General features: G+C 44.6%; 1 protein-coding gene and 1 long non-coding RNA gene across 4 annotated transcripts in view; one reads left to right on the forward strand and one right to left on the reverse strand.

Annotated features, from left to right (window-relative positions):
- The window catches only part of LOC108529636 (uncharacterized), a 14,312-nt gene extending 9,630 nt beyond the window's left edge, over positions 1 to 4,682 (reverse strand). The window contains exon 1 of the long non-coding RNA XR_001885602.1: positions 4,594 to 4,682. This is a non-coding gene — a long non-coding RNA (uncharacterized LOC108529636). The remainder of the gene's footprint in view (positions 1 to 4,593) is intronic.
- A 588-nt stretch (positions 4,683 to 5,270) lies between these two features.
- The window catches only part of ANAPC5 (anaphase promoting complex subunit 5), a 45,960-nt gene continuing 27,267 nt past the window's right edge, over positions 5,271 to 23,963 (forward strand). The window contains exons 1-7 of one of the 3 annotated variants that reach the window (XM_017872086.1): positions 5,271 to 5,599; positions 10,512 to 10,591; positions 11,394 to 11,503; positions 12,370 to 12,562; positions 16,949 to 17,015; positions 20,405 to 20,506; positions 22,075 to 22,265. In XM_017872086.1, coding sequence (XP_017727575.1) covers positions 5,393 to 5,599; positions 10,512 to 10,591; positions 11,394 to 11,503; positions 12,370 to 12,562; positions 16,949 to 17,015; positions 20,405 to 20,506; positions 22,075 to 22,265 — 950 coding nt within the window. In that variant the 5' untranslated portion in view covers positions 5,271 to 5,392. The other 2 variants (XM_017872087.1, XM_017872088.1) reach the window with 2 other exon arrangements.

Raw genomic sequence — 23,963 nt, forward strand, 5'->3', positions numbered from 1 at the left:
AAAAAAAATACAAAAAACTAGCCAGGTGAGGTGGCGGGCGCCTGCAGTCCCAGCTATTTGGGAGGCTGAGGCAGGAGAATGGCATGAACCCAGGTGGCGGAGCTTGCAGTGAGCTGAGATCCGGCCACTGCACTCCAGCCTGGGTGACAGTGTGAGACTCTGTCTCAATAAATAAATAAATAAATAAATAAATAAATAAATAAATAAACCAAAGTCCACTTCAAGTTACAAAGCCCTGCTTCCTTTATTACCTTGGAGTGCTGCTTTGAAATGTTGGTGTAAGGAACACCATTTATAGCAGCCAATCGCTCACCGGTAACAGCAGGTCCTCCTTAGTCTCCAGGAGACAGAGACTGGTTCATCAAAGGGACTTCTGGCTAGTTTCTTTCTTCCTTTCCTTCCCTTCATTATCTCTTTCTTTTCTTTTCTTTTCTTTTTTTTTTGAGACGGAGTCTCGCTCTGTTGCCCAGGCTGGAGTACAGTGGAGTGATCTTGGCTCACTGCAACCTCTGCCTCGTGGGTTCAAGCAATTCTCCTGCCTCAGCCTCCTGAGTAGTTGGGATTACAGGCACGTGCCACCATGCCCAGCTAATTTTTTGTATTTTTAGTAGAGATAGGGTTTCATCATGTTGGCCAGGCTGGTCTCGAATTCCTAACCTCAGGTGATCCACCCACCTCGGCCTCCCGAAGTATAGGGATTACAGGCATGAGCCACCGCACCCAGGCCTCTTTCTTTTCTTCCCTCCTTCCCTCCGTTCTTTTTTTTCTTTCTCTCCCTCTCTCTTTCCTTCACTCTCTTTTTCTTTCTTTCTTTCCTTCTTTCTTTTCTTTCTTCTTTCCCCTCCCTCCCTCCTTCCTTCTCTCTAGCTCTTTCCCTCTCTTTCTTTGGATTTGATACAATGTCTCACTGTCACCCAAGCTGGAGTACAGTGGGATGCTCACAGCTCACCGCAGCCTCGACCTGCTGGACTCAAGTGATTCTCCCACCTCAGCCTCCTAAGTAACTGAGACTACAAGCACCCACCACCATGCCTGGCTATTTTTTTTTTTTTTAATTTATTGTAGACACAGGGTCTTATCATGTTGTTCAGGCTGGTCTTAAACTGCTGGGCTCAAGCAATCCTCCAACCCTCGGCCCCCCAGGTGCTGGGATTATAGGCATAAGCCACTGTGTCCAGCCTTGGGTAGTTTCTTATGACAATTGTTTTCCTCCATGAGGTCAAGCACCTAGTTTGTATATTCACTGCTGTACCTGCATGGACTTAGCACAATGTCTGGCATATAGTACATACTCAAATATATTTGTTGAGTGAATGTCATGGCTTTGCAGCACAGTTGACTCAAAGGCATATTGACAATAATTGAGCCTATACTAAATGTGTCAGAAACTAAGGATGCAAAGATTTTTTTAAAACAGCAAACCTGCTCCCTGCCTATGACAGTCCATCAGAGGACGCAGTTACTTATGTAAGTCATAGATATAAAATCATACATATAATAAATGAAGCTTGAATGAAGTGTTATGAAAATGGTCACATGATCTCTAAGATGATGGAGTAAGTCCAAAATAGTTCAAATGTTTTCAGGGTTTTGATATTTAGCCATGTTCTTTTTTTTTTTTTTTGAGACGGAGTTTCGCTCTTGTTGCCTAGGCTGCAGTGCAATGGCATGATCTTGGCTCACTGAATCCTCTGCCTACTGGGTTCAAGCGATTCTCCTGCCTCAGCCTCCCAAGCAGCTGGGATTACAGGTATGCGCCACCATGCCCAGCTAATTTTGTATTTTTAGTAGAAAAGGTTTCACCATGTTGGTCAGGCTGGTCTCGAACTCCTGACCTCAGGTGATCCACCTGACTCAGCCTCCCAAAGTGTTGGGATTACAGGTGTGAGCCACAGCGCTCAGCCCACCCACGTTCTTAAAATCAGATTATGTACAAAGAGAAAAGTCTAGGCCAGGCAGGATGGCTGGCACCTGTAATCCCAGCATTTTGGGAGACTGAGGTGGGAGGATTTTGTGAGCCCAGGAGTTACAGACCAGCCTGGACAACACAGCAAGACTCTATCTCTACAAAAAAATTAAAAATTAGCCACATGTGGTGGTGCATGCCTGTGGCCCCAGCTACTCGGGAGGCCGAGGTGGGAGGATCACTTGAGCGCAGGAGGTGGAGGCTGCAGTGAGCTGTGATCATGCCACTGCACTCCAGCCTGGGCCACATAGTGAGACCCTGGCTCCAAAAAACAAAACAAAACAAAACAACCCAATAATGATTGATGAGGATTGTAGTGAGCTGGAAACGCCATGCCCTAAATAAAGGTGGCTTATTTATTTATTTATGAGACAGAGTCTCACTCTGTCGCCCAGGTTAGAGTGCAGTGGTAATTATAGGTCACTGCAGCCTTGAACTCCTGGGCTCAAGGCATCCTCCGGCCTCAGCCTCCAGAGTAGCTGGGATTACAGGCACCCACCATCATGCCCGGCTAATTTTTGTATTTTTAGTAGAGATGGGGTTTCACCATGTTGGCCAGGCATGTGTCGAACTCCTGGCCTCAAAGTGATCCACCCACCTCAGCCTCCCAAAGTGCTGGGATTATAGGTGTGAGCCACCACCCCCAGCCTATTTATTTATTTATTTTTGAGATGGAGTTTTTGCTCTGTTGCCCAGGCTGGAGTGCAGTGGCATGATCTCAGTTCACTACAACCTCTGGCTCCTTGGTTCAACTGATCCTCCTGCCTCAGCCTCCCAAGTAGCTGGGATTACAGGCACCCGCCACCATGCCTGGCTAGTTTTTGTATTTTTAGTAGAGACAAGGTTTCACCATGTTGGCCAGGCTGGTCTTGAACTCCTGACCTCAAATGATCTGCCTGCCTTAGCCTCCCAAAATGTTGGGATTACAGGCGTGAGCCACTGTGCCTGGCCAAAGGCAGCTAATGCTGTGCATATCCAGTCAGTTGCTACCATCTGGGAATAAATCAAGTTACCAAATTTTCTAATTTTTCAAGTGATGCTGGAAATGTAGTTCTTTGCTGGCAGAAATACCCTATTTTTTAAGTGTTGGTAAACACCATGCAAGGCAAATAAAATGTATCTAATGAGCCACATTTAGTTTAGATTGCAACTTCAGTTTGCAACTTCTGGTTTAGAAATTCATCCCTTTTGGTCCCCAGCACCTAGAACAGTGCCCTAAATATAGTAGGAGCTTAGCACAGAGTTATCGCATAAATGAATGAATGGCTTGAAAGTCTTACCAATTTAGAGTAAGATTGTTACTTAGGATTTTGTAAAATTACTTTCCTCTTTCCATTCATTAAGTGTTCCTACTCAGGATTTTTTTTTTTCTTTTCTTTTTTTTTTTTTGAGATGGAGTCTTGCTCTGTTGCCCAGGCTGGACTGCAGTGGCACGATCTCGGCTCACTGCAAGCTCCGCCTCCCAGGTTGACGCCATTCTCCTGCCTCAGTCTCCCAAGTAGCTGTGACTACAGGCGCCCGCCATCACGCCCGGCTAATTTTTTTTGTGTTTTTTAGTAGAGATGGGGGTTCACCGTGTTAGCCAGGATGGTCTTGATCTCCTGATCTCATGATCCAGCCACCTCGGCCTCCCAAAGTGCTGGGATTACAGGCATGAGCCACCGCGCCAGGCCCCTACTCAGGATTTTAAGGTTGAATACTAGTTTATTCCACAGACCCTTTGTCAAACCTTATTTACGGTATATACATATGCAAAAATATCCTAAAGAGCTGGGAGATTGTAAGTACGCTTTTTCATTAATGGAGTGAGGCATAAAATAAACCAAGGCAAAGAAAGAGGTTAAGTAAAAAATTCCTGGCAAAAGCCAGCTTCTCCTTTCACAAATAAAAGATAGTTATATAATAATTATGTATGGTAACTAAAACACACAGAGTTCTCAAGATAGGTAAGTTAGCTTGTATTTTAAGAGATCAATGTCATCTTTTTCCATAGCATTATTTAGCTTATATGCATCTGCCTTCTTTTTTGTTTTTGTGAACTAATAATGCATATTCATTAATTATTCATTAAACAAATAGCGATTGAGAAAACAAAAACCAGGCATGAGGCTGGATGCAGTGGTCCATGCCTTTAATCCTAGCAATTTGGGAGGCTGAGGCAGGAGGATCGCTTAAGTCCAGGAGTTTGAGACCAGCCTGGACAACACAGTGAGACCTCGTATCTACGAAAAATAAAAAACATTAGCCATGCGGCCAGGCGCGGTGGTTCATGCCTATAATCCCAGCACTTAGGGAGGCCGAGGTGGGCAGATCACCTGAGGTCAGGAGTTCAAGACCAATCAGTTGGAGACTAGCCTGGCCAACATGGTGAAACCCCATCTCTACAAACAATACAAAAATTAGCCGGGCGTGGTGGTGCGTTCCTGTAGTCCCAGCTACTCAGGAGGCTGAGGCAGGAGAATTGCTTGAACACGGGAGGCAGAGGTTGTAGTGAGCCGAAATCAAGCCATTGCACTCCAGGCTGGACGACAGAGCAAGGCTCCGTCTCAAAAAAAAAAAAAAGAAAAAAAAAGAAAAGAAATGCAGAGTACAGATTTTGTAGTTTATTAGGTAAGAAACCGACTCACCATAGGGAGATGATATTGTTTATCTTCTATTTCACGTAAGGATTCATGACCACTGGCAACCTGATCTGGCTGTCTGCAAAGGGCATTTGTTGTGAAACGCTGAAGAAAAATCTCATGTTCCTATCTTTAAAAAGACAGAGTTAAATGAAACTCCTAAACATTTGAGTTTAAAAGTAACATAATGAATTAAATACATACTTTAACGGTGCAAATTTAATTTCGTTACTTTTAAACAATCATTTAAACATTGAATTTGAACTATTTTCAAATTACATGAACAAGCTAGGCGCGCTGCCTGTAGTCCCAGCAGCTCGGGAGGGTGAGGCGGCAGGATCGCTCGAGCCCAGGTTTGCAAGGGTGCAGTACTTCTTTGATGGCGCCTATGAATAACCACTGCCCTCCAGCCTTGGAAACACAGCGAGATATCGTCTCAACAAAAACAAAACCACATGGGGAGCTCCTCAGTCCCTTCGGTCCCGACCCCAAGCATCGACTTTGCCTTCCATCCCATCCCTGTCCACGTCGCCTGGGAACCTGCTCCCACTCGGCGAGAGTTTCTGTAGGGAATCAGTCTTTGGGTGCAACTCGCTCCGCACTCTTGTACATTCTGATTGGTTGTGGCCATCCCATGTGCTCTGACCGACTGCTCTGATTGGTTAACAACATGCCGCGAGCCCGCGGCTGCCTGTTTCCTGGGATACTGTGGGGGCGGGCGGAGATGTAGACCCGGTAGTGTTGTGCCCTGTGGTGAAAACTGGCGGCAGCGCGCCGCGAACCCGGGACTTAGTCTCGGGCCGCCATGGCCAGCGTCCACGAGAGCCTCTACTTCAATCCCATGATGACCAATGGGGTGGTGCACGCCAATGTGTTCGGGATCAAGGACTGGGTGACGCCGTACAAGATCGCTGTGCTGGTGCTGCTGAACGAGATGAGCCGCACAGGCGAGGGCGCCGTCAGCCTCATGGAGCGGCGGAGGCTCAACCAGCTGCTCCTACCCCTGCTGCAGGTGAGAGGCGACCGCTGGCTCCTGTTCGTGCAGCAAACTTTTACTGAGCATCTGCTCTCTGCGGAACCCTGGGCTTGAAGACACGTGTGTCCATCAGATACTCACCCTGCCTGGAGGAACGTGAAGAAATAAAGATAGCTACTACCGCTAGCTAACGCGTACGGAGCGTTTACGGTGGGCCAGGCGCTTTGCATGCATTTATTTTTTTTGCAAGTTCATGTCTGGCTCCAGGATTTATTAGCTGAGAGTTAGAGTCTCAGATCCTGTGTCTTCTGTAAAATGGAGCGGTGGAGACACAGGGATAAGTCATACAGGCTCCCTGTCCTAGAGGACCGTAATAAATAGTAAAAATGCCATAAAACCGGGCCGGGCGCGGTGGCTCACGCCTGTAATCCCAGCACTTTGGGAGGGCCAGGCGGGTGGATCACGAGGTTAGGAGTTCAGAGACCAGCCTGACCAACGTAGTGAAACCCCGTCTCTACTAAAAACACAAAAAATTACCCGGATGTGGTGGCGGGAACGTGTAAGCTCAGCTACTCGGGAGGCTGAGGCAGCAGAGATTGCTAGAACCTGGGGGGGGGGGGCCGCAGGTTACAGTGAGCCGAGATCGCGCCACTGCACTCCAGCTTGGGCGACAGTGCAAGACTCGTTTCAGGAAAAAAAAAAAAAAAAAAAAAAGGCGTAAAGCCAAGGACGAACATTGATTGAATACTTAACTGTGTGCTAAGCACTTCGCTTAAAATTTGTTTTAAATTATTATTATTTTTTGAGACAGGGTCTCGCTTTGTCGCCCAGGCTGGAGTGCAGTAGTGTGATCTCGGCTCACTGCAGCCTTGACCTCTCAGGCTCAAGTGATCCTCCCACCTCAGCCTCCCAAGTAGCTGGGAGTACAGGAGCTGGCCACCACGCCCAGCTAACTTTTAAAATATTTTTTTGTAGAGACAGGGTTTTGCCATATTATCCAGGCTGGTCTTGAACTTCTGGACTCAAGTGATCCTCCTGCCTGGTCTCCCAGAGTATTGGGATTACAGGTGTGAGCCACTGCGCCCGGTTGTCATGTGTTATTTCATTTTGCAGATACAGGTCTAGCTCAGATACTTAAGTTCCTTGATTCATTTGGGTCTCAGTCTTCTGTCTGTAAAATGGGAACAATAGCAGAAACTGTTATTATATGTAGTAAATGCTCAGTGTTACTAGTATTTTCATTTTAGTGTGTTCACATAGGGCGTATACCTTCCCGTATAGCAGTTGTGGCTTTTCGATTTATATTCATGGTTACGTGATTGATGGCCTTCTCCCCCGTTAGACGGTAACCTCCACGAGCGCAGTACTTAGTTCTATTTTTGTTTAGCAGTACATTCCCGAAGCCTCCTGGAAAGTCTGAGTAGTTTTTTGTAAAAGTAATGAAATGCGATAGAGGTGGATGAGTGCACTCACCTTTTTTTTTTTTTTTTTTTTTTTTTTTTTTTTTTTGAGCGGAGTTTGCTCTGTCGGCCCAGGGCGGAGCGCAGTGGTGTGTTCTTGGCTCACTGCAAGCTCGCCTCCCGAGTTCACCGCATCCCCTGCCTCAGCCATCCGGGAAGTAGCTGGGACTACAGGCTCCCGCCACCACGCCCGGCAATTTTTTTGTATTTTTGGTAGAGGACGGATTGCACCTGTGTTAGCCAGGATGGTCTACAATCTCTGGAACCTCGTGATCTGACCGCCGCGGGCCTCCCCAAAGCCGCTGAATTACAGGCATGGAGCCACTGCGCCGGCCGAGGATTTCTTACACAAGTGTGAAGCTGGCCTTGATGGATAAGCATTCTCTGTTGAGTAATACTGATGGCAGAAAACAGATCTGGGTTCCTGGGCTCCATATTATGGGATCTTAAGAGATAAACCTTAATAAGTGATTAGTATCTAGGAGTTGCATTTCTATTCCTTAGTATAGGTTTAAAGGATTTTAAAAAAATATCACTTGATAATTTGTGGGTGAGGGAATGGGAGGAGGGGAGAACTGAGGACCGCCACGGTTAACAGTTACCCAGTTAAATAAAAGGGGGTCTTTATAACTTAAGCTCCTAGGCCGGGCGCGGTGGCTCGAAGCCTGTAATCCCGCACTTTGGAGGCCGAGACGGACGGATCAACGAGGTCAGGAGATCGAGGACCATCCTGGCTAACCGGTGAAACCCCGTTTCTACTAAAAAAAATACAAAAAGCTAGCGGGCGAGGTGGCGGGCCGCCTGTAGTCCCAGCTACTCGGGAGGCTGAGGCAGGAGAATGGCTAACCCGGGAGGCAGAGCTTGCAGTGAGCTGAGATCTGGCCACAGGGCTCCAAGCGCCGGGCGAAGCAGAGCGAGACTCCATTCTCAAAAAAAAAAAAAAAAAAAAACAAAACTTATAGCTCCCAGGGCTAGCCACGCTTACTATTATTATAAATGCATTTCCCTCCATTGTTAAAGCTAGAATACTAAAATTTTGGTAAATAAAAGGCTGGGTGCAGTGGCTCACACCTGTAATCCCAGCACTTTGGGAGGCTGAGGTGGGTGGATCACTTGAAGTCTGGGGTTCGAGACCAGCCTGGCCAACATGGTGAAACCCCATCTCTACTGAAAATACAAAAAAATTGTCTGGGCATTGTGGTGTGCACCTGTAGTCCCAGCTACTCGGGAGGCTGAGGCAGGAGAATCATTTGAACCCAGGAGGCAGAGGTTGCAGTGAGCCGAGATGATATCACTGCACTCCAACCTGGGCATCCGTCTCCAAAAAAAAAAGAAAAAAACAGTGATTCTGGTCTCCTACTTCTCACCTTCCTGCTCATGCTGTTTTTTGCTGTTTGGAATTCTCCTTTCTGGTTTTTAAACTGGCTAACTACTATACAGTTATTTAATTTTTTATTTTTAAATTTTTTTTTAAGTAATTAATTTTTTTTTTTTCATTGAGATGGAGTATCGCTCCGTCACCCAGGCTGGAGTGCAGTGGCACGATCTCGGCTCACTGCAAGCTCCGCCTCCCAGGTTCATGCCATTCTCCCGCCTCAGCTTCCTGAGTAGCTGGGACTACAGGTGCCCACCATGACGCCCTGCTAATTTTTTGTGTTTTTTAGTAGAGACGGGGTTTCACCATGTTAGCCAGGATGGTCTCGATCTCCTGACCTCGTGATCCGCCCGCCTTGGCCTCCCAAAGTGCTGGGATTACAGGCTTGAGCCACGGCGCCTGGCCTGTTTCTTTAAATTTTTTTTAGAGTGGTGAGATCTCACTCCCTCAGTCATCTGGGCTGGAGTGCCATGGCGTGATCATAGCTTACCATAGCCTCCACTTCCCGGCCTCAAGCTGTCCTCCTAACTCAGTCTCCTAAGTAGCTGGGACTACAGGCACCTGCCACCATGCCTGGCTAATTTTTAAATTTTAGTAGAGATGAGGTCTCCCTATGTAGCTCAGGCTAGTCCTGAACTCCTGGGCTCAAGGGATCCACCTGCCTCAGCTTTCCGAAGTGCTGAGATTATAGGCATGAGCCACCACACCTGGCCCCCTGCTGTATAGTTTTAATCAAAATGTATGTAGAGTTCATGTAGTAGCATTCCAGCCAGACCTCAACTCCTTTACTAACTGTTTGACTTCTTAAATTAGTTAATTTTTGGCTGGGTTGCCTAGACTTTGGGAGGCCGAGGTAGGAGGATCACTTGAGCCTAGGAGTTCAAGAGCAGTCTGGGCATGGAGTTTCACCATGTTGGCCAGGCTGGTCTTGAACTCCTGACCTCTAGTAATCTGCCTACTTCAGCCTCCCAAGGCGCTGGTATTATAGGCGTGAGCCACTGCACCAGGCCCTCAATGGTCTTTTTAATGGCTGCATTATATTTCACAGTAAGAAAAGCAACATAATTCAACTCTGTATTATAAATTAAGTCTCTATTGGACTTACAGGCTCTTCAGTTTTTCTTCATTTCAAACAATGCATGCCAAAATCCCCCCCCAGAAGTGCAGTTGCTGGGTTATCCGCATCTAAAGTTGGCATGTATGCGGTCACCTTATTCTCTGAAAGATTCTGTATTTAGTTTTAAATCTCAGCTAGACTGTAATCTTCTTTTAGCTGAGGTTGCATACTCTTGTTCCTCATGGTACTCTTTTTTTTTTTTTTTTTGGAGACGGAGTCTTGCTCTGTTGCCCAGGCTGGAGTGCAGTGGCATGATCTTGGCTCACTACAACTTCTTTCTCCCAGGTTCAAGCCATTCTCCTGCCTAAGCCTCCCGAGTAGTAGCTGGGACTACAGGTGTGTGCCACCATACCTGGCTAATTTTTGTGTTTTTAGTAGAGATGGGGTTTTGCCATGTTGTCCAGGCTGGTCTTGAACTCCTGACCTCAGGTGATCCACCCACTTTGGCCTCCCAAAATGTTGAGATTATAAGCGTGAGTCACTGCACCTGGCCTCTCGTGGTACTCTTTATAGACTTCAGTGCATAGTATGTCTGCCTACGTTACAAGGTTTGGGAGAAGATCAAATGAGATTATGTTTGTGAAAAATAGTATTTGTATAGTGTTTTCCAGTTTACAAAGCACTTCGTATTATCTTATTTAATCTTTGCCAAAAACAAGGGAGATATTATTATCTCCATTTTGTTGATGAAGGAAACTAGGACTCAGAGGTCACAGTTTCGCCATGATTACAAAATTAAGAAGGAAGGAACAGTGGATCCTCAGACTATAAATCCTGTTTTTTTTCTATTTTAGACCATTCCACTGACTAGACAAAAGTGGTATGCAAATGTGAAGTATTACTTTAGTGTTTTAGGTACATAGAAAAATCCTTATTTGCATATTTGGAGTGATTATTAAAGCAGAGGGGTTGATAAATGAATTTATGTTTGCAATTCTTTATCAGTCTCCAGCTCTTTAAAATGTATCCATACCTCCCTATCTCCCCTTTACACAGGGCCCAGATATTACACTGTCAAAACTTTACAAGTTAATTGAAGAATCTTGTCCACAACTGGCAAACTCAGTGCAGATCAGGTAAACTTCATTTTCTTCTTTATATATGAAAAGGTGTCAAGGTAGACGAAAATCACAAAAGGGTATGTGGTAGTTGATTCTTTTAAAAAGATACCTTTATTATTCTAGGTTGTTTTCCCGAGAACCTTTACTTAGTTTTTTTTTGTTGTTGTTGAAAAATGGATCGCTTTGTTTTTGGGGGGGACAGGGTTTCACTCTGTTGCCCAGGCTGGAGTACAGTGGCACAATCAGGGCTCACCGCAGCCTGGACTTGCTGACCTCAGGTGATCTTCCCACCTCAGACTCCCGAGTAGCTGGGACTGCAAGCATACACCACCAAACCTGGCTAATTTTTTGTAGTTTTAGTAGAGATGGGGTTTTGCTGTGTTGCCTAGGCTGGTCTTGAACTCCTGGGCTTAGGCAATCCGTCCGCATCTACCTCGCAAAGTGCTGGGATTGCAAGTGTGAGCCACCACACCTGGCTGAAAAATGGATAACATTAAACATACTGTTTTATAGCTTTTTTTCTCCAAATTTTATTGTTCTTTACCCATCTTATTCTTTTCAGTCACTGCAGATAATTGCATTTTTACTGGTTGATGTGATAGTTTGACAAATTTTATGATCAAGAAAGCAACAATGATACTTTTCCTAAATATGGGAGTAACATTTTGAATCATGAAGTTTGTTTTATGAGCCACCATGTTATACACATCTCTGCATTGCCTGTAAACTACATTATTCGAGATAATTGAGGACTATGAAACGAGAGAAGTTGTTCAAAGGGCCTTTCTAAAATATGCACCTCGATTTTCTCATTCAGAATCAAACTGATGGCTGAAGGCGAGTTGAAGGATATGGAACAATTTTTTGATGACCTTTCAGATTCTTTCTCTGGAACTGAGCCAGAGGTTCACAAAACAAGTGTAGTAGGTATGAAACTCTTCTAAGAAGAGCAGAGAGTATTTTCATTGAAGTGAGCAGCTTTCTAAGTCATGTCTGTCATTGCTCTGCTATATCTGTGAACAGACACAGTGGGGATGTTGGAGGTGTTGCAGTTTGTATTTATTGCCTTGCTGTTTTGATCTATATTTAAATCATTAACTGTGGAAAAGCACCTTCTGTTTTGTCTACAATAGTAAGAGTCAGAGCCTGGTCCTGGGGTTTTTGGGGGTTCCCAGCTCTTTCTCTCACAGTCTTCTGGATCACTTGCCTGCATGGTCCATCTGTGAGTGAGGGTCACCAGCCCAGACTTACGAAGAGAGGTAAGTAAAAATACATTATTGATACAGTATGCAAAGTGAGGGCATACATGGTGTTTCTTTGATGCTTTTCTATTAGCTTTATCCCATGCTCTATCCCTCTGGCTTTTTTGCATGGTAATTTTTATGTTATTCAGCGTGAGCTGTTTCTCTGTCTCTTCCTATGTGCCAGGCTCTGGACGTGTAAGATAGACATGGAATTTCCTCTTATGGAGATTACCTCTGGTTGGGGGAGCCAGTTGGTAAAAGCAAACACATAAATATCATTTCAGATAATGTAACAGCCATGAAGAAAGTAAAATGGAAGCCTTCAGGTGGAGGTGGGGTGGGTAGATTGAGCCCTGTATACGAAGAAACCAGCTTTGTAAAGGACTGGGGAAGAACATTCCAGGAGGAGGGAATGGCAACTGCAAGTGTCTCTTTCTTATTCTTCTGAAGGAAGAATTGCAGCAAACAGTTGTTGCCGTTGTGGAGGTGCCATTGTGTAGCCTGGATGTCAGTTAATGCTTTCCCCTTGTCTCTGGTCTTATTTTGCAGGTTTGTTTCTGCGTCACATGATCTTGGCCTACAGTAAGCTTTCTTTCAGCCAAGTGTTTAAACTGTACACTGCCCTTCAGCAGTACTTCCAGAATGGTGAGAAAAAGACAGTGGAGGATGCTGATATGGAACTGACCAGTAGAGATGAGGGTGAAAGAAAAATGGAAAAAGAAGAACTTGATGTATCTGTAAGGTAATTTGGCTTTTTCTGACAGGGATCCTTTTCCTGTGAAATAGTGTAATTTTAAGTGCAGTAAGTCCTTGTTCATTTAGAGTTCATGTGCTGCCTTATGCTCTTTTTACCCCTCCAGATCTGGGAAGTTAACTGATAACAGGCTGCACCAGTGGGTCCCTTGCCCTCTGACTTGTGATTGGCCAATGGGAGTCACTGGCAGGAAATCCCAAGGGCCAGGGAGAATAAGGTGGAGTGTGGATTCATTGGCTCCCTTCCTTGGGGGTCCTAGGGAGCTGGCTGTAGGGTCACAGCTTCTGTCAGGTTGCCCTTTCTGCACTCCTTCAGGGGGTTCGGTCACTAGGAGCAAGTGTTTGTCGGCCCCAGGTGAAAGGTTCCCACTGTTATCAGTGCCGGGGACTATGTTGTCTCTTATGACTTCTCTGTCCTTTCCCCTACTTTTGTAAAGTGATCTTTTGTTAAACTCTTCTCAGACTACTCAATTCGAACGTGTTCTTTGCTTTCTGCTGGGTCCCTGACTGGTATTGTTCGTTAAATCAGAGTGAAGTAACAATTGATTAATTCAGTGAAAATTTACTGAATGCCTTCTAAGGTCTAGTCTCTAAGGAAGCTGTTGTAAGGAAGTTACTCACCTAGTTGGCCAAGCCCAAAATCCAGTAGTGTCCTTGATTCCTCCGTGCCCTTCACCCCAGTCCCTCAGCAGATCCGGTCAGTCCTTCCTCCTTGCTATGTTTGGAACTTGTTCACTTATCTCATGGCCACTGCTACCCCTGGAGTCTAAGCACCAAACCTCTACCAAATCTACTCACCAAATCTGCACTAGCTTCAGTTTTCTTCTTGACTTAACTCCTGTCTCCCTACATCTGTTCTTCAGGCAGCATCCAGGGAATCCCCTAAGAATATTAATCAAATCCCAGCACTTTTCTGCCCAAACTCTTTGGAACTTAGAGAGGAGTCTGAGCTTACCATGGCTTCAGTGCCTGTATAACCCGGCCCCATGATCTTCCCTGACCTCTTTCTCTTTACTTTCCCCTTCCCTCTCAGCATCGTGACTGCTCTGGCTCTCCTTCAGTTTCCTGACTACTCCAGTTTCTGCCTCAGGTTGCCTGGAATGCTCTTCCGTGGCTTTTCACCTCATGTGCTCCCTTTCACCGTTCAGATCTCAGCTCAGGTTTCCTCAGACAGGCCTCCCTGACCACGAGGTAGCCCCTATCCCAAATACTTTCTTTTTCTTTCTTTTTTTTTTTTTGAGTTTGAGTCTCGCTGTCGCCCAGCCTGGAGTGCAGTGGCATGCTATTGACTCACTGCAACCTCCACCTCCTGGGTTCAAGCGATTCTCCTACCTCCGCCTCCCATGTAGCTGGGATTACAGGTGCCTGCCACCATACCTGCTAATATTTTTGTATTTTTAGTAGAGATGCGGTTTCACCGTGTTGGCCAGGCTGGTCTCAAACTCCTGACCTCAGGCAATCCACTCGCCTCGGCCTCCCAAAATGCTGGGATTACAGGCGTGAGCCACTGCACTCGGCCCCAAATACTTTCTATTTCTTTATTCCTCCATACCCCCCATCACTAAGTAACCTTCTTAAGCTTGCTTGCTTATCTGTTTCCCCTGCCTCTTCACCCCTTGAGAACTGAGACCCTTCTCTGTCTCGTTTCATCACATTTCCCCAGTGCTTAATAGAGTGCCTGACTCATAGAATGTGTTCTGTACCTGAATGTTGGATGAATCAATAAGTCCATCACCCATACTGGTAACTGGCCCGGTAACACACTTTGTATTAACTGTCCTTTCTTTTGCTGTTTTACTTCGCCTTCCCCAACTACTATTATCTGGGATTGCTTCCAAATAAACTACTTGTACTTGCAGGCAAAAAGATATGTATTTCATATTCCCTGGTGTCAAAGAGCCTGTGGTCTGGTGAGGAAGGCTGACAAGTAAACAGATACAGTGTCCAGAGCTCTGAGAGAAGTAAGCCCCACCTGCCCTAAGGAGGTGGTCAGGGGATCTTATCATTTACTGGGAGCTTATCATTTACTGCATTGTAGGCTGTTAGGCTACTGTAATCCCCAGGATGGCAGGGGGTGACATGGTTTATAAATGGGGAATGCTTATCGCACTTTCTATGAGTAGCTTTTGTACTGTTACATGATTTGTTCAGCACATATTGGGAGCAAGAGGATAATAGTACCATTAACTGCCCCCCAAAACTCATTTCCTGACAAATGCTTCTTGTCTGGTGGAAAGACAACATAGTGTGGGGTTAAGAGTCTGGCTCTGCAGTCAGACCCACAGGTTTGCCTGCTGCTCCTCTGCCTTTGGTCTGTGAGACCTTGGGCAAGTTACTCACCCTTTCTGTGCTTTGAGCTCTTTATCTGCAAAATGGGGCTCATACCACTTCCCCAGAGGGTTCCAGAATTAAATGATAAATTCATATAAAGTTTTCAGAACTATACCTAGAAATGTTAGCTGTTATTATTCTCTACTTTCTTTTAGTTAGTTCTCCTCAGAAATGCTTATAGGCTACAGTATAATCCTTTTTTTAGCTACTTTATATGCTTAAAGTAGCAAAGTATCACTTCTGCAGAAATGTTAAAATTCAGACTTTTCTTATTTGGGTTGGTTTTCTCTTAAATTAACTTGATTTATTTAGGTCTAACTCCATCTTTTTGTTTTTAGCTTATTCCAAGAAGTCATTTATGTATAATCTAATATATTTACTGTAAAGGTACATGGTTTCAGAAAATTGTGCATATTTAGTAAACTGAATTTCATCATGAAAATTGAAGAAACGTATTCTTTTTTTTTTTTTTTTTTTGAGACGGAGTCTCACTGTCGCCCAGGCTGGAGTGCAGTGGCGCTAACTCAGCTCACTGCAAGCTCCGCCTCCCGGGTTCATGCCATTCTCCTGCCTCAGCCTCCCGAGTAGCTGGGACTGCAGGCGCCCGCCACCATGCTCAGCTAATTTTTTGTATTTTTAATAGAGACGGGGTTTCACCATGTTAGCCAGGATGGTCTTGATCTCCTGACCTCGTGATCCACCCATTGTGGCCTCCCAAAGTGCTGAGATTACAGGCGTGAGCCACCGCGCCCAGCCTGAAATGTATTCTTTTAAATTAATAAATCTAACTAATGATTATAATTCTTTGGTCTAAAAAGAAAACAAGTTACTTTGTTAGAGAACCTTTTTATTTTATAGGATGTTCTTTTTTTTTTTTTTTTTTTGAGGGCGGGAGTCTCGCTCTGTTTGCCCGCGACTGTGAGTGCAGTGAGCCAGATCTCAGCTCGCTGCAAGCTCCGCCTCCCGGGTTTACGCCCAAAGTCTTCCTGCCTCAGCTCCCCGGTTAGGCTGGGACTACAGGCGCCCGCCACCTCGCCCGGCTTAGTTTTTGTATTTTTTAGTTAGGAGACGGGGGTTTCACCGTGTTACCAGGATTGTTCTCGATCTCCTGCACCTCGGCTGATTCCGCCGTGAGCCTCGCCTTGGCCCAAAGCTGCCTGCGGATTACAGGGCTTTAGCCACCGCGCCCGGCCAGGATGTTCTTACATATATTTTTTAATTCTTTTTTAAAGGAAAATTTCAATTTTTTAAATTTTGTGATCTTTTCTTTTTTTTTTCTTCTTCTTCTTTTTTTTTTTGAGATGGAGTCTTGCTCTGCCGCCAGGCTAGAGTGCAGTGGTGTGATCTCGGCTCACTGCAACCTCCGCCTCCCAGGTTCAAACGATTCTCCTGCCTCAGCCTTCTGAGTAGCTGGGACTACAAGCACACACCACCATGCCTGGCTAATTTTTTGTATTTTAGTAGAGATGGGATTTCACCATGTTGGTCAGGATTGTCTTGATCTCTTGACCTTGTGATTCACCTGCCTTGGCCTCCCAAAGTGCTGGATTATAGGCGTGAGCCACCGCGCTTGGCCTACTCTATGTTTCCTTCTAAGAGTTTTAAATTTTTTTAATTTAAAAATGTACTATTTATTTTTTATTACTAGCAGGTGGAAGGAAGATCTTCTAAGAGTTTTATAGTTTTTGGCCTCACATTGAGGTCTTTGAGTCCTTGTGAGTTAATTTTTGTTTATGGTATTAGATAAGGACTCACCATCATTCTTTTGCAGTTTTCCCAGCATCACTGGTTGGAAAGGCTGTCCTTTCCCTATCAAATGGTCTTGTCGCTGTTGCCAAAAACCATTTGACCGTGCATGCCAGGGCTTCTTTCTGGGTTCACTGCATTGATCTCAACGTCACTTTTTAAGTTTTTCTTTCCTAGTTCTGAGGAGAGAATTAAATTTTTTGAACTCTTTTGATACAGAATCCATTTGATTTTATAAATGTTATCATTTTCACTTATGTGTAATTCTTTACTATTTTTGTTTTTTTATTTTTTCCAGAGAAGAGGAGGTATCTTGCAGTGGGCCTCTGTCCCAAAAACAAGCAGAATTTTTTCTTTCTCAACAGGTATGTGAATTCTGTAATTTATCACGAACTTCTGTTTTAGTCCTGTGATGTGTGTCACGGCATAGGCCCGTTATGTGCATAGGTTTGTTAGTGAATCTGTGTCAGCCTTTACTCTTGGTCCCCTCTGCCTCACTAACGAAGCACTTGTAACTCTGTGCCCCTTCCTATTTTGTGTGTGATTTTATTTTTCTATTAAAGTTATAATCAAGGTTCATTTAGTAATGGTATATGACTAACAGCCTAAAACCCTGTGGTTTAAAGACTTGCTTCCCTTCTCTCAACATTTTATTATAGACATTTGCAAACATAAAGAGAGCCTGAAAAGCAGTGTATGGTAATTACCCATACCTATTACCTCGATTCTACAATTAATATTTCTGTTTTATTTATTTATTTTACTTTTAATTTATGTTTTTGAGACGGAGTCTCGCTCTGTCGCCCAGGCTGGAGTGCAGTGGTGCGATCTCCACTCACTGCAAGCTCTGCCTCCTGGGTTCAGGCCGTTCTCCTGCTTCAGCCTCCCAAGTAGCTGGGACTACAGGCGCTTGCCACTGCGCCCGGCTAATTTTGTATTTTAGTAGAGACGGGGTTTCACCGTGTTAGCCAGGATGGTCTCGATCTCCTGACCTCGTGATCCGCCGGTCTCGGCCTCCCAAAGTGCTGGGATTACAGGTGTAAGCCACCACGCCCGGCCTTTATTATTTTTTTGAGACGGAGTCTCTCTCTGTCGCCCAGGCTGGAGTGCAGTCGCGTGATCTCAGCTCACTGCAAGCTTTGTCTCCTGGGTTCACGCCATTCTCCTGCCTCAGCCTCCTGAGTAGCTGGGACTACAGGTGCCCGCCACTGTGCCAGGCTAATTTTTTTTGTATTTTTAGTAGAGACGGGGTTTCACTGTGGTCTCAATCTCCTGATGGGGCTTTCACCATGTTGGTCAGGTTGGTCTCGAACTCCTGACCTCAAATGATCCGTCTGCCTTGGCCTCCCAAATTGCTGGGATTACAGGCGTGAGTCGCCACGGCCATCCTGTTTGCCTGTTAATTATGCTAAAACAAGTCCTGACATGGAGATGCTTTCAATTTTTATTCTGAAAATCAAATTATCTTCTCCTACATGTTTTCTTCCACAGCATTTTTCCCCCCCAGATGGAGTGTTGTTCTTGTGGCCCAGGCTGGAGTGCAGTGCTGTGATCTCGGCTCTATTAAAACACAAAAATTAGCTGGTGTGGTGGCATGTGCCTGCAGTCCCAGCTACTTCGGAGGCTGAAGCAGAAGAATCACTTGAACCCATGAGGCGGAGGTTGCGGTGAGCCAAGATTTCGCCACTGCACTTCAGCCTGGGCAACAGAGCGAGACTCCTTCTGAAAAGGAAATTAAATTAAAATTAAAAAAATTAAAAGGCAAACAGCAAAGGTGTTCTTGGGCTCCAATACTTTGGGAAAAAGCATTTACAATAAATGTGACAGTGGCCGGGCGCGGTGGCTCAAGCCTGTAATCCCAGCACTTTGGGAGGCCGAGATGGGCGGATCATGAGGTCAAGAGATCGAGACCATCCTGGCTAACACGGTGAAACCCCGTCTCTACTAAAAAATACAAAAAACTAGCCGGGCGAGGTGGCGGGCGCCTGTAGTCCCAGCTACTCGGGAGGCTGAGGCAGGAGAATGGCGTAAACCCGGGAGGTGGAGCTTGCAGTGAGCTGAGATCCGGCCACTGCACTCCAGCCTGGGCGACAGAGCGAGACTCCGTCTCAAAAGAAAAAAAAAAGAAATCATATTTGATGATGAGACAAAGTTTACAATATAAAATGAAAAGAACAGGAAATAAAGTTACAGATCATATTCTGATTTTGTTAAAAATATAATGTGTGTGTATACATTATATAAATTTAGAATACACCCTGTATTGTAAACATACGGTGAGTTTGTTAAAAATATAATGTGTATACATATAATATATGTTTACAATACAGGGTGTATTGTAAATTTATATAACGTGTATACACACATTTTTAACAAAATCAGAATATGATATGTAACATATATATACACACACATACACACAAGGACTCGATAATATACATTAAAGTATTAGTAGTATTATTTCTTGGTAGTGGGATTGCAGAAGATTTTTGTTTTCTTCTGTAGGTTTTCTATATTTTGGAATAATTTTCCCCTACTACACCTACATAATAATTCTTTTTTTTTTTGAGACTGAGTCTTGCCCTGTCACCCAGGCTGGAGTGCAGTGGCACGATCTCGGCTCACTGCAACCTCTGCCTCTCGGGTTCAAGTGATTCTCCTGCCTCAGCCTCCCGAGTAGCTGGGATTACAGTTGCGTGCCACCACACCCAGCTAATTTTTTGTATCTTTAGTAGAGACAGAGTTTCACTGTGTTGGCCAGGCTGGTCTCCAACTCCTGACCTCATGATCTGCCCACCTTGGCCTCCCAAAGTGCTGTGATTACAAGTGTGAGCCACCACACCTGGCCAATAATTTTCTATAATGATATAAATTAACAATGGAATTAGAAATTATTTTTACTTAAAAAAAAATTTTTTTTAAGAAATTATTTTTAAATAGAGATGAGGTCTCAGTATATTGCCCAGGTTGTTCTTGAACTCCTGGGCTCAAGCAATACTCCTGCCTCAGCCTCTGCCTCCCAAAGTTTTGGGATTATAGGCATCAACCACCATACTTTGCCCTTAGAGATTACTTTACTTATAGAAAAACTCATCTAGGTAAAATTGGAGTCAAGTGTCTATAACCCAGTTAAATGTAAACATTTAATTTGTAGCTAACTTTCTACATATGTTATATAATTGTTGCTGATACCATCCATATGAAACAAATAGTAGGGCTGGGGCAAGGCACCTGGCTCCTATAAGGCCCCACACGGGCACTGGAAAAGAAGCAAACACGCTACTTGCCTGGAAGGAGCTTACAATCTGGGGTGGGATTAGATTGGCAATTTTACTATAGTTTGATAGTGCTACAGGAAGGGCAAGTGCAGAGGGCTTATGGGAACATGGAGGGGCTTTTAGGATCTCACTTCATCTAGAAGGTGACAGAAGCAGGTGGCCTGGAGGATGAGCTAGGCATGGGCGTGGGTTTGCTCAGCCTTGGGTAGTATATGGCTGGCGAGTGATGGGTGGGAGGCTTGGTGTTTCTGGAAGAGGAAAGTGTTTTCGTATATGGTCAAGAGGAGAGCACATGGCAGGGTCCACCTTCAGTGTACCTAGAGTGAGGGAAGGTCAGCCAAGGCTGGCTAGATGAGGAGCCAGAGCCTGAAGGGACCCCTGTAGGAAAGAAAATAATCAGGTGATGCTAGTTAGTATATCTTTTCATATGTTTATTGACCCTTTCTTTCTACTGAGTTATCATTTTTAAATTTCAGGCTTCTTTGCTAAAGAATGATGAGACTAAGGCCCTCACTCCAGCCTCCTTGCAGAAGGAGTTAAACAATTTGTTGAAATTTAATCCTGATTTTGCTGAAGCGGTGAGTCTTTCCCAGAATTTGTTGCTGTGTTAGAAAGGAATGACAAGGCTACTTTTTTGTTTGTTTTTGGAAACGGAGTCTTACTCTGTTGCCAGGCTGGAGTGCAGTGGCATGATCTTGACTCACTGCAACCTCCGACTCCCTGGTTCAAGCGATTCTCCTGCCTCAGCCTCCTGAGTAGCTGGGATCACAGGCACGTGCCATCACGCCCAGCTAATATTTGTATTTTTAGTAGAGACAGGGTTTCACCATGTTGGCCAGGATGGTCTTGATCTCCTGACCTCATGATCTGCCCGCCTCGGCCTCCCAAAGTGTTGGGATTACAGGCGTGAGCCACTGCACTCGGCCAAGGCTACTTTTTATATTGAGTAGCTTTGCAAATGAGGATCAGCCCATCGGCCCAGGTTCTTGAAGGAAATCATGTTCTTGGCAGGCAAACAAGTCGGTATAGGTCGCAAAGCTCCTTCTTCCCTCCCTGGGCCATAGGCAATTTCTTCAAACTCTTGATGTTCCCTTTCAGTCATCATCTCCCTGATGTTGTAAAGTTTAGACTGGAGATAACATACTAGACTGATGCAAAAAACTTTGTTTGTTTGTTTTTTTTGGAGACTGAGTTTCGCTCTTGTCGCCTATGCTGGAATGCAGTGGTGCGATCTTGGCTTATTGCAACCTCCGCCTTCCAGGTTCTAAGTGATTCTCCTGCCTCAGCCTCCCGAGTAGCTGGGATTACAGGCACCTGCCACCATGCCTGGCTCGTTTTTTGTATTTTTAGAAGAGATGGGGTTTCACCATGTTGGCCAGGCTGGTCTCGAACTCCTGACCTCAAGTGATCCACCCTCCTCAGCCTCCCAAAGTGCTGGGATTATAGGTGTGAGTCATTGCGCCCAGCCCAAATGACAGTTTTGAGGCTGAAAAGCTCTTTTCCTTTTTCTTCTTTTGTCAGTGTTTATTTTTAAAGTTCTAATAATTCCATTCCTTAATGGATTTTTTACTTGGAAAATTTTCTTAAATAGTATTTGGATTTTCCATCTGACTTTGTGTGTAGAAATATATCTATTTTGCTTCCTAGTAACTGAGATCTACCTGTTAGGAAAGTTTCAGTGACTCAAAAAAAAAAAAAGTAGAAAATAATTAACTTAGTAAACTAGTAAATCTCAGTGTGTTTTAACTTGTACATTAATAAAACTTAATTTTATAATTTGTATATGAATTCAGGTTTTAGGATCTTTAATTCTGAACTCTATGTTTTCCTCAATATTTGAACTAGGTAAGGCCCAGTATTCTCATCTATCACTCGTGTGACCAGTGACATAGTGGCGTATATTTGAGATAAAACTGACACAAATACTAATGGAACTCCCATTTTTAATTTGTGGACTCCCTCTAGGGGGAATGTGTCTTGAAGCTGTTTTATTCTGCCTCTAGGGAGAAGATTAAGCTAAACTATGACCATCTTATTAGAAGGGTATGGTATACACTAGGGTTTGTAGCCGGTAGAACTCTCTGCAGTTGTCTTACACAAGATGTATTTACAGCATTTAAAATACATTGATTATTTCTTGTTTTAGCATTATCTCAGCTACTTAAACAACCTCCGTGTCCAAGATGTTTTCAGTTCAACACACAGTCTCCTTCATTATTTTGATCGTCTGATTCTTACTGGAGCTGAAAGCAAAAGTAATGGGGAAGAGGGCTATGGCCGGAGCTTGAGATACGCCGCTTTGAATCTTGCTGCCCTGCACTGCCGCTTCGGTCACTAGTAAGTTTATAGACTTTCGTCCTTGCGCAAATTGAAGAAACTGATAATAATAAAAGATCTGCTATTTAGCCAGGTGCGGTGGCTCACACCTGTAATCCCAGCACTTTGGGAGTCCAAGGTGGGTGGATCACGTGAGGTCAGGAGTTCAAGACCAGCCTGGCCAACATGGTGAAATGCCATCTCTACTAAAAATACAAAAATTAGCCAGGCATGGTGGCAGGCGCCTGTAGTCCCAGCTACTCAGGAGGCTGAGGTAGGAGAATGGCTTGAACTCGGAAGGCGGAGGTTGCAGTGAGCCGAGAGCGAGAGCACGCCATTGTACTCTAGCCTGGGCAACAGTGAAATTCCGTCTCAAAAAAAAGAAAGATTTGCTATTTTGTGGAGAAAAGAAAAGGGAAAAGAAATGGAAGAAATGAATTCTGAAATGTTAATTGTGATGCGTTTTTTAAAATGTATTTTTTAAAAAGAAGAAAAGAAAGAAACTCATCAACCTGGACTAGTCAGTAACTTCCATAGAGGGAACCTTTTTTGCACTGGAATAAAGTTAATGAAAACCTTCTGCCTGAATAGTCTGCCCCCTAGTGTCACTATTTAACATTGCCATCTTAGTGCCTGGCCTCTTTCGTTACTTCTAAGAACAACAGGCCGTTCAGTGGAAAGGAAATTAGGTCATTAGGCCAGAGAGTCCCTAAAGGAGTTTTGGAGGTAAAATGGGGATGCAGAAGCTATTTTAGTATTTCAAAAAGTCAGAAGGCAGTTGTGCCTTTACTGGATGACAGACTACATAGGCTTACTAAAAGTCACGTTTGCTTTCAGATAGAATTCAGGCCGCTCAGTCAGGTGACACTGGTTTATACTGTTGCCTCGATATGCCTGTGTTTTTAATGAATAGAAATAGGAAAATTGGTCAATTTTTTTTAGTAAATAGAATTAAGTAGATAAACAACTTTCAAAACATGGAGGCTATCTTGGAAATAATAAAATCATGTAAATAATGGCAAAAGGTGGAAAATTACTAATTCAAAGATCCCTTTGCCCCCCACCTGCCCTGTGGCTTTTTACCAGTTGAGAGAAGTGTGGTGTTTGCTATAGGCATCCTTGAATACAGACTATAGCGTGTATTAATGGGAGCATAGTGTCCACAGTTCAATAATGGAGACTTCTATCCCTTTCTCTGTGTGTCAGGCAGCACCTAGGGAATTCTTTTTATTTCTGGTTGTCAGGTTTTGTTTTCTTTTAAGAGACAAGGTCTCACTCAGTCACCCAGGCTGGAGTGCAGTAGTGTGATCATAGCTAACTGTAACCTGAAACTCCTAGGCTCAAGCAAGCAATCCATTTCAGCCTCCTAGCTATGACTACAGGCATGCACTACAATACCCAGCTAATTTTTTTTTTTTTTTTTTTGAGACGGAGTCTCGCTGTGTCACCCAGGCTGGAGTGCAGTGGCCGGATCTCAGCTCACTGCAAGCTTCGCCTCCCAGGTTTATACCATTCTCCTGCCTCAGCCTCCCAAGTAGCTGGGATTACAGGGGCCCGCCCCCCCCCCCAGCTATTTTTTTTTTTTTTTTTTTTTTTTGAGGCAGAGTCTCACTCTGTCGCAGGGGCTAGAGTGCAGTGGCCGGATCTCAGCTCACTGCAAGCTCCGCCTCCCGGGTTTACGCCATTCTCCTGCCTCAGCCTCCCGAGTAGCTGGGACTA

Source organism: Rhinopithecus bieti, unplaced genomic scaffold (assembly GCF_001698545.2).
Source record: "Rhinopithecus bieti isolate Rb0 unplaced genomic scaffold, ASM169854v2 scaffold_6776, whole genome shotgun sequence".
In the NCBI taxonomy this organism is placed as follows: Eukaryota; Metazoa; Chordata; class Mammalia; order Primates; family Cercopithecidae; genus Rhinopithecus; species Rhinopithecus bieti.